The sequence below is a fragment of the Haliotis cracherodii genome, unplaced genomic scaffold (genome assembly GCF_022045235.1).
Source record: "Haliotis cracherodii isolate W230 unplaced genomic scaffold, xgHalCrac1.p SCAF_2, whole genome shotgun sequence".
Lineage (NCBI taxonomy): Eukaryota > Metazoa > Mollusca > Gastropoda > Lepetellida > Haliotidae > Haliotis > Haliotis cracherodii.
This window is the reverse complement of record NW_027266275.1, coordinates 12504450-12514493: the sequence shown is the minus strand read 5'-3', so window position 1 is coordinate 12514493 and position 10044 is coordinate 12504450. Positions and strand designations below refer to the sequence as shown.

The 10044-nt window shown below is 37.9% G+C and overlaps 1 protein-coding gene across 1 annotated transcript in view; it reads right to left on the bottom strand.

The window, feature by feature from the left end:
* Positions 1-808: 808 nt before the first annotated feature.
* LOC139469799 (lysosomal alpha-glucosidase-like) overlaps positions 809-10044 on the bottom strand; it is a 32570-nt gene continuing 23334 nt past the window's right edge. Inside the window, exons 17-20 of the mRNA XM_071252095.1 lie at positions 8036-8124; positions 7866-7915; positions 6795-6947; positions 809-5315 (exon numbers count right to left, since the gene is read on the bottom strand). Coding sequence (XP_071108196.1) covers positions 5256-5315; positions 6795-6947; positions 7866-7915; positions 8036-8124 — 352 coding nt within the window. The 3' untranslated portion in view covers positions 809-5255. The remainder of the gene's footprint in view (positions 5316-6794; positions 6948-7865; positions 7916-8035; positions 8125-10044) is intronic.

The window sequence follows — 10044 nt, the reverse complement described above, 5'->3', positions numbered from 1 at the left end:
TTTCCGGAACCGGACGGTCATTTTCATACACAAAACAGTGAAATGCACACAAAATTGTAATCCTTCCGCTGGTGGTAATCCTTCCGCTGGTGGTAATCCTTTGATTCGTGAGAAGTCAATTAACCAAGTGACACTGAGTTACGTTTGAGACGAGCTTGTTTATTGTACATGTAATCCCCTTCGATAAATATGGCGTCTGTGGAGGTCAGGGGTCAAAGTTGTGTAAGTATGGCCTGTCAACCAGCGAAACGTAAGCGACACTCAGTTACAGCACACGAAAAAGTGAAATTTGTCTGTTTAAAGAAAAACACCCGTTAGCAAGTTTAGAAACCACCAGTAAGCATTATGGCACTGAATTTGGACATACCATAGGAAAATCGACAATTGGTGACAGACTTTTTGAAACGTGTATGAATAAAGATTGAGTGGATGTATCTGTTTGCTCTGTCATCTGTCATGAGTTGCATAATTGAAGGGAAGTAACTCTTCCGGTAAGAAGCTGGTTTCAGTTATACGGAAATTCGTTTATACGGACGAATTATGAAATGACGCATGTGACCGTTTAAACGAGGCACGACTGTACAGCTGTATGTTTATTAAACAGATGATCTCTTCACGGGCGAATATATAATATGCACCAGTACCTTAGTTTACCAGTACCACCCTGATCATGGGTTTGAGACATCATTAACCCTGTTAAGCCTGAAAACACTCACTGTAAGAGTTGGTCTCATGCAATGAAAGTTGCTCCTCCATAGTTGATAACAAATCCCAGTTATAGTCATGTCAATAACATCAAGATAGAACGTATGATATGCAATAGTTTATTCCGACCATATACATCAATAAGCAAACATGCGAGTATACACATGGTCATATACTGTTTGGTAATGCTGAACAATCAATACAAAAGTAAAGGTGAATAGCAATGTAAAACATCATAAAAAACAAACGCTATCATAATACATATTGCATCAGATAAAAAGCAGTCTTCTATATTGATTAGTGCTTGTACATGAAGTCGGCAAATACACATGCACTTCCGTGTAAATAGTCCTATTGCTGGATCGTTGCCATTTGTAAATAATATCGTTGTTAAAAAGCACACGCATCAACACTATGCAGTAGGAATGTTTTCCAGGTATGTTATATGTAGATTGAATAGCTCGAAGTTGAATTTGAAACCTTACATACAGCATGAGGTTTCAAATATTGAAGTTACCGGGTAGTGCTATTAAATTAACATGTAGCATGGCTTTAATTGAAATTTATTTTTTATCTTCATTCTGACATGAAGACAAGAAAACATCCTAATTCACTGCATTTCTTTTGTGTGCAGTCAAGGCTTGATGCAACTATTTGTGGAAAATAGGGAGACTCGCTCAGTGGTGTATCCTTGTAATGAAACAACGAGTGAATGCAAGATGATACCATTTTAAAGTTGGAACTACCTGTTACCCTCACAGTGATACACGGCTCACAATAGCTGTGAGGAACTGTTTATGCAGCATATAGTGAGTTATATTCACCTTGAGATCCGGGAAAGAGTTACTGATTAATGAGATCCGGGGATGAAGAATTGAGTAAATGCTTGAACCAGATACTATTGTCTTTGAGTGTTGTGTTTGCAAACTAGTCTTGGACTATAAGCATTTCCACATGGTGCTAGGCTTTAGTCCGTAGTTTTTTGCATATACAAGCGTAGGAAACAAATTCTGCATTAAGTTTTATAAATGCTGGAATGGAGTACCCAAACAAATGTCTATACAACAATTTGAACTATTTCCCTCATCAGTAGTATATTAAGTTAATCTCTTTATCATCTGCTCAAAGATGATGAACTCCATGAAATGCAATTACAATGGAATAATCAGCAGGGGTCGTACTTTCATTTGTAATCTGTCCGTTTCCCCATGCACCAATTCTTATGGGTCTCCTATGCGAAGTGCAAATAGATCTCGTACGCCAAGTGCAAATAGATCTCCTATTCCAAAGGCAAATAGATCTCATGTGCCAAGTGCAATTAGGTCTCCTATGCCAAGTGCAAATAGGTCTCCTATGCCAAGTGCAAATAGGTCTCCTATGCCAAAGGCAAATAGATCTCTTATGCCAAATGCAAATAGATCTTGTGTGCCAAGTGCAAATAGATCTCCTATTCCAAAGGCAAATAGATCTCATGTGCCAAGTGTAATTAGGTCTCCTATGCCAAGTGCAAATAGGTCTCCTATGCCGAGTGCAAATAGGTCTCCTATGCCGAGTGCAAATAGATCTCCTATGCCAAAGGCAAATAGATCTCTTATGCCAAATGCAAATAGATCTTGTGTGCCAAGTGCAAATAGATCTCCTATTCCAAAGGCAAATAGATCTCATGTGCCAAGTGCAATTAAGTCTCCTATGCCAAGTGCAAATAGGCCTCCAATGCCAAGTGCAAATAGGTCTCCTATGCCAAAGGCAAATAGATCTCCTATGCTAAATGCAAATCAGCTGATGTACCGGTATTCCTCTTCTCATCACGTTAATGTCATTTGAAACCTCTGATTGACTAGTCAAGTATTCTCCAGACTGCACTGCTTGGCGCTGGTCACCAGTCTACACTCATGTGGCTTTCACATACAAGAGCTTACCTATATGTCTTCAAATAAGACATTTCTTTAACTTGTATTTGGAAACATCCATTCTAAAGTTTGAAGAAATAGAAGTTAAAGAAAAATATTTCCATTTGTAGCTTTTAAGAAAATAATCTGCTCCCCAAAATGCAGGGAAAATATAATTTGGAAAAATTTTACTAAACATAAAACTGTTCCTGGCAGAGAAAAGAATTGTATGTCTTCAAGTGCTGATACATTGGTAAGTAGTGGTCATTGAGGATGTGTCACTTCCTGAACTTTACCCAAAGCAGAACATATCAGTTCTTTTAAGTTGTTGGGTATATCTGGGTGTAATGTTATCTATTGCATGAAAGACACGGGTATGTGTTGTGTTTGTTATCAGTAGCTATAGGAATGGGATAAGGTCCTGCTTCTAACAGTAGAGGAAAACCCACCTGGTTATAAGGTCTTTGTGTTCATGTGCTGTCCTCCCTACACTTCTACATGCTAAAACTTCTACAGCATAAAACAACAAATTAAATTGTCCACCTTGAATCAAAGTACACAACTTTAACACAAGACCGCCTCCTCGGTCTAGTGGTAGTGCGTCTGCCCGGAGAGGACTGGTCGGCTGGGAGTCCGTATACTGTGTGAGTGGGATATTCATGCGGCATGGTATCTCAGTGAGCTAGCACTATAAATCGGCATCGGCCTGGACTAGTACAAGCAGCCACACAAACACACACACGTACATGCACGTCGCTATATAAGTGCAATAATCTTGGACGCGACGTTAAACCCCATTTCACCTCACTTCAACACAAGATCTGACAAGAGTAAATGTATTCAAATAAACAATAATAAGAAACAGTTTATGGTTCATCTCACAGACAAAACATTTTGTGACATACTTATTTGACAGCAAACTAACTTATTAAGGTTATAGGAGATGACCACTGATGTAAGAAACAGTGTGATGCCAACTTGTTTTTTACACATGGAATGTTCTATTTATTTTACATTTTTTCTGTAGTTGTCTACCGGAAAAATAAATTATTTCAGTACAAATGTTAAACCTTGAAACGTAAATTCTCGCTACTTAACACACAGGGACGGTTCAACACCCCTTGTATTTGCGAATAAAAAATTAGTTTCGTGTTTGCCAAATCTTTAAAAAATATAAACAACAGTTACAAAAAATATTTTACGGTCACAAAATATCTGTATCATACACATAGATATGATTATATACAAAATCAACTTTAACAAATAATATACTTGAAAACTATGAAACCGCTGTTGAAAGCAAAGAATACAAGCTGGTCAAATTACAAAAATGGTGCCTTGCGAAACGAACAGTCTTGACTGACGAGTTAGTGAGAAATTTAGAGTTTATAACAAAACATTTTCAAGAGAAAAACACACAGCATGCAGTGTTATTAACTCCATAAGTCACCACCTGTCATTATTTTGCCTTGTCAATGTGGACCGTACGTAAAAAGGATTTCAACAGTTTGTGTAAGGGCCAGACAGTTACGATAAAGGGAGACAATTTGAGGGGAGGTCACTCTCGAGTTCCGTCAAAGTGTTATGTTCACTCCAGTGAAAAATCAAGTGTTATTTTGACTGCAATGAAAATATAACTTTTATCAACTTCGGAAAACTTAATCTTTCACACTTAAGTAAAAATAAAACAAAAAAACAATGACCACAAATGATTTTAACAGTAAGGCTACCACCCTCATATATTGATGTGTGCCACTGCTGTCCACACTGATTTCAGTACCTCCACACTGACAGAACTCTACCCTATAGGTCAACAGGCCTGTCTTTGAGACACCACTTCCATACAGCCATCTGTTACTGCACTGAGGTTGTCCTATTCTTTAACATATACAAGGCAACAAATATCTGATTTTGGAAATTTGTCTTTCCATATAAAACAGGAGATATTTGAAACTTCTAGAATTGAATCATCACCCTCAGAGCTACAGCAGCGTAAAATACCCCCCAAAATATTCAAAACCCAATTACTTTCAATTAACTTGCATACAATGAAAAACTCAAATATATTAAAACAGCACTCATAAATACCCAATGAAGCTTTTCCAGCATGCGTACAAAGGAGCTAATTTCTGAAAGACAATTACGAGCTAATTTATATATTTGGGACAGTTATATACATTATTTCATTTTTTTAAAATCTTTAAATGTCCGCTTATTTGGGGAAAAACCCAATAGAGTGATGTATAGATGAGTGAAAAAGTATTGGTTACCCAATGAAAAATGTAATAACCCAATTAAGCTAGAAACCCTAGAGTAAAAACTCAATTGCTCAAAAAGTTATCTGGAGCTCTGACCCCTAAATAAAACCATTGACAGAAGCTCTGAGCCTGCTTTAGATATGCCAAACATTGTTCGAAGTACAGTACATCTTGTCACAGGATCACAGAAGCCTTATATATACAGTAAGCAGTGAAACATGAGACTGGGTTACCATGGCACTAACTTCACTTGAAGCACATAGATAGTAACTTGAGAATGGTATATTTTGAGCCTATAGCATTCTCTCTGTTACCCATAAGACGTAAATTTCACCTTTTGCAACACGATAAGTCAATATCAATAGTTTACCGGGGATGTAATAAGGTATGGTGTACGTTGATTTCACCACTTGATTGACAGGGGTTGAAGCAAGTCTACAGCCAGGCCTGCTATGGTGAGAACCTGCAAGATAACAAATAGTGAATACATTTACCATTGCATGTCGTTGATGGGACAGACAGATACGTGACTAAACTTGTGACTATGGTAACTTCAAGATTGTTCATTTATTATGGTGGGTGGCGGGAATTCTTTCCCCTCCTCCCCTATTTTATGTAACATTTCTTTCATGGTCCCCCAAATACATGTTACATTTTTTTCATGACACCCCCTCCCTATCATAAATGTCCGATCCTTAAACAATTTTCAAATTCCTAACCTTTCTATTTGAAAAAATATAAGTGTCATTTTTTCATGACACCCCCTCCCTATCATAAACGACCGGTCTCTAAAAAATGTTCAAATTCATAACCTTTCTATTTCAAAAATCATAAGTGTCATTTTTTCAATGGCCCTCCCACATAACTGCGACCCCACTTATTTTGCTGTTTAATTTTTTCATGACACCCTCCCTACCCAAAAATCTCACATCACAAACCCCTCCCCTCCCCTATTTTGAATTACCAGTCCCTGAGAACATTTTAATCCATTAGTTTTCCTTTTATCCTATATAGTGAGTGAGTGAGTTTGGTTTTACGCCGCTTTTAGCAATATTCCAGCAATATCACGGCGGGGGACACCAGAAATGGGCTTCACACATTGTACCCATGTCGAGAATCGAACCTGGGTCTTCGGCGTGACGAGCTAACGCTTTAACCACTAGGCTACCCGACCACCCCTTATCCTATATATATATGTTATACAAGTTAAAAGAATCTGTCTTAACATCATCCTTCAAAGTTTAATTTTTTCCTTGGTAGCCATTTGGCTCCTAAAGTTATTTTCTTGGTTGTCAAAAGCAATATACTCATCAAACTGTGTAAAAACCAACTGTTGATAAACCAAAGTACTGTACTGAAGATGTAATTTTATTTTGAATGCATACTTTAAAAGAAGACAGATTGAATTTTCTCTCGATTATCACAGTGTTTTCTCTCAATTATTAAATTTGGGGACATGGGGGATTGCAAACTGCATCACCAGAAAAGAACGAGGTCAAGCATATGTCAAATGATTACCGGTACTTTTTTTGGGTTATTGTGCTGGAAAGTCACACAAATATATTTATCACAGTGTTTAAAAAATGTGGCCCACTCTAACACAAAATAGTTTGAAGTAATGAGTAGCCAAGTCTGTTAATCTTTGTCGCAAAATTTACTAGGTATTTACTATTTTTGAGGTTTTAACTACCAATCACTTGAGTCATCTGAAGAAAACTATGGAATGTTAGACTGCCATTGTATGCAAGATTTCTAAATCTAAATTCTAAAAATAGGTGCGTGTGTATGCACGTGCGTTGTATACACAAGAGCCATCAATAAGTTGTCACGAGGGGTGGCCACAAAGCAGCTTCATCATGGCTGTCAAATGTAGACAATGGTCGCCCAATAGAGGGGCGGAACTGATGTTTGTTTCATGTTCTGAACAGATTTCACAACTTACTCTTGACTTGTCATCATATGTGAATGCCGCTCCTTTCCCATTGACTGTGACAGAGCCAGGCTTGGCAGGAAGCCCGAGGACTGTGACCCCACTGAGCGAGGTCTCCACACCATGTTTGTAGTTAGAGGACACAACTCTGTTACTCAGGGTGTTCTGTTCAATGAGAAACAGCTCTCATCAGGAGGAAGGACAATCTCAGTAGGCCAGGACATACACCAGCAAATTGTACTGAGACTCTGATATACTCACAGATTGTACTGAGACTCTGATATACACCCATAGATTGTACTGAGACTTTGATATACACCCACAGATTGTACTTGGACTTTGATATACACCAGCAGATTGTACTGAGACTTTGATATACACCAGCAGATTGTACTGAGACTTTGATATACACCAGCAGATTGTACTGAGATTTTGAGATACACATATACTCTCACAGACTGTACTGAGACTTTGATATACACCAGCAGATTGTACTTGGACTTTGATATACCCCAGCAGATTGTACTGAGACTTTGATATACACCAGCAGATTGTCCTTGGACTTTGATATACACCCACAGATTGTACTGAGACTTTGATATACACCCACAGATTGTACTTAGACTTTGATATACACCCACAGACTGTACTGAGACTTTGATATACACCAGCAGATTGTCCTTGGACTTTGATATACACCCACAGGTTGTACTGAGACTTTGATATACACCCACAGACTGTACTGAGACTTTGATATACACCCACAGATTGTACTGAGACTCTGATATACACCCACAAATTGTACTGAGACTCTGATATACACCCACAAGTTGTACTGAGACTTTGAGATACACATATACTCTCACAGACTGCATTGAGACTTTGATATACACCCACAGATTGTACTGAGACTTTGAGATACACCCACAGATTGTACTGAGACTTTGAGATACACCCACAGATTGTACTGAGACTTTGAGATACACCCACAGATTGTACTGAGACTTTGAGATACACCCACAGATTGTACTGAGACTTTGAGATACACCCACAGATTGTAGTGAGACTTTGATGTATACTCACAGACTGCACTGAGAAGGTTACAAGACTGTACTGGTTGTTTTCAACTGTATCTGTGGGTGAGAAAAGACGAGATATTGACAATAATAGTAAAACAGCAGGCAGAGAAACTACTGGTCTGAAAGAGCCACATTTCGTTGGCAACTTTGAAGAACACTGAACACTGAACTTACCTAGAGTTTCACCATCATCCCAGAAGACTTCTCCAGATGCTGTTCCGTTGTCGTCAAGGGCAACCAGCAGGGCAAACATCTCTCCACGCCTTAAAAGGAAACACGTAATATCTTTACATGTGATATTTGTAACACAACAAACAAGGCTGTGCTCAACTGGTATTGTCATTTAGTCTCATGAAATATTCTGTTATCCAGCATATATTTGAAATAAGGATGCTTCTTAAATAATTATGGGAATTAATCAAACAGGGAAATGAACTTGAACAATGGAAGCTGACTCCTTCTCATAGTCATAACAAACCTGGCTCTTCTATAACAGTGGAATGAGTGAGTGAGTATGGTTTTATGCCAATATTCTAGCAATATCAAGGCAGTTGTCACCATGGACGGGCTTGAGACATCGTTCCAATGTCTGGGTTCGAACATGACTTGCAAGTGTGATGATCAAACACATCACCTTGGACTACCCCACCACCCCACAATTTGGGAATATAAGGCACGGGACAAATTAAGCCATATCATTCTTAATTAAATAATCTTTGTGTACTACATAGTTGATTAAACGAGGCAACGAAGAAATTAATTATTGACAACTTCATTGCACATTTCATTCCTCTGACATTCTTGACTTAATGCTAAAACAACATTTAATAACGATTGAAAAACTGTTATAACTTGTAAAACAAAGAAACAGTCCTAATGGCAGACATAACAAGACAAAAAGTGAGCAGAATTCACTAATACCCACGAATTCGACTGCAACATATTTCTAAGTTAAAAACATGCAAAAAGCAATATTTTCTCAGAAATTCCATTTATCGTAATCAAACTTTTCACTGTAACTCTCCTATTGGTATAGAAACTGTAACTACAATAAGAAAATAATCCATGAAGTTGTTTTTAAGTTCTTGTTCAAAACATAAAAAAATCATAGTTTTTACAGAAAATATAAATATCAAAATTAAACTTTGCACTGCACTTCTTCTATGAGTATGGAAACTGTTCCCTAAACTTGAAAGGAATCCTTGAAGTAGTTTTCTAGTTATAGGTCATACAAACGTTGATGTAAAAAAAACTAAAAAATGAAAAAAAATGAAACAAATATTTTTCAGAAAATCTAAACATTGAAATCAAACCTCGCACTGCACCTCTCCTAGAGGTATAAAAAGTGTTCACCAAGTTTGAGATACACCCACAGATTGTACTGAGACTTTGAGATACACCCACAGATTGTACTGCGACTTTGAGATACACCCACAGATAGTACTGAGACTTTGATATACACCCACAGATTGTACTGAGACTTTGAGATACACCCACAGATTGTACTGAGACTTTGAGATACACCCACAGATTGTACTGCGACTTTGAGATACACCCACAGATAGTACTGAGACTTTGAGATACACCCATAGATAGTACTGAGACTTTGAGATACACCCACAAGTTGTACTGAGACTTTGAGATACACCCACAGATTGTACTTGGACTTCGATATAAACACCAGCAGATTGTACTGAGACTCTGATATACACCCACAGATTGTACTGAGACTTTGATATACACCCACAGATTGTACTGAGACTTTGATATACACCAGCAGATTGTACTGAGACTTTGATATACACCCACAGATTGTACTGAGACTTTGATATACACCAGCAGATTGTACTTGGACTTTGATATACAACCACAGATTGTACTGAGACTTTAATATACACCCACAAGTTGTACTGAGACTTTGAGATACACCCACAGATAGTACTGAGACTTTGAGATACACCCACAGATAGTACTGAGACTTTGAGATACACCCACAGATTGTACTGAGACTTTGAGATACACCCACAGATAGTACTGAGATTTTGAGATACACCCACAGATTGTACTGAGACTTTGAGATACACCCACAGATAGTACTGAGACTTTGATATACACCCACAAGTTGTACTGAGACTTTGAGATACACATATACTCTCACAGACTGCACTGAGACTTTAATATAC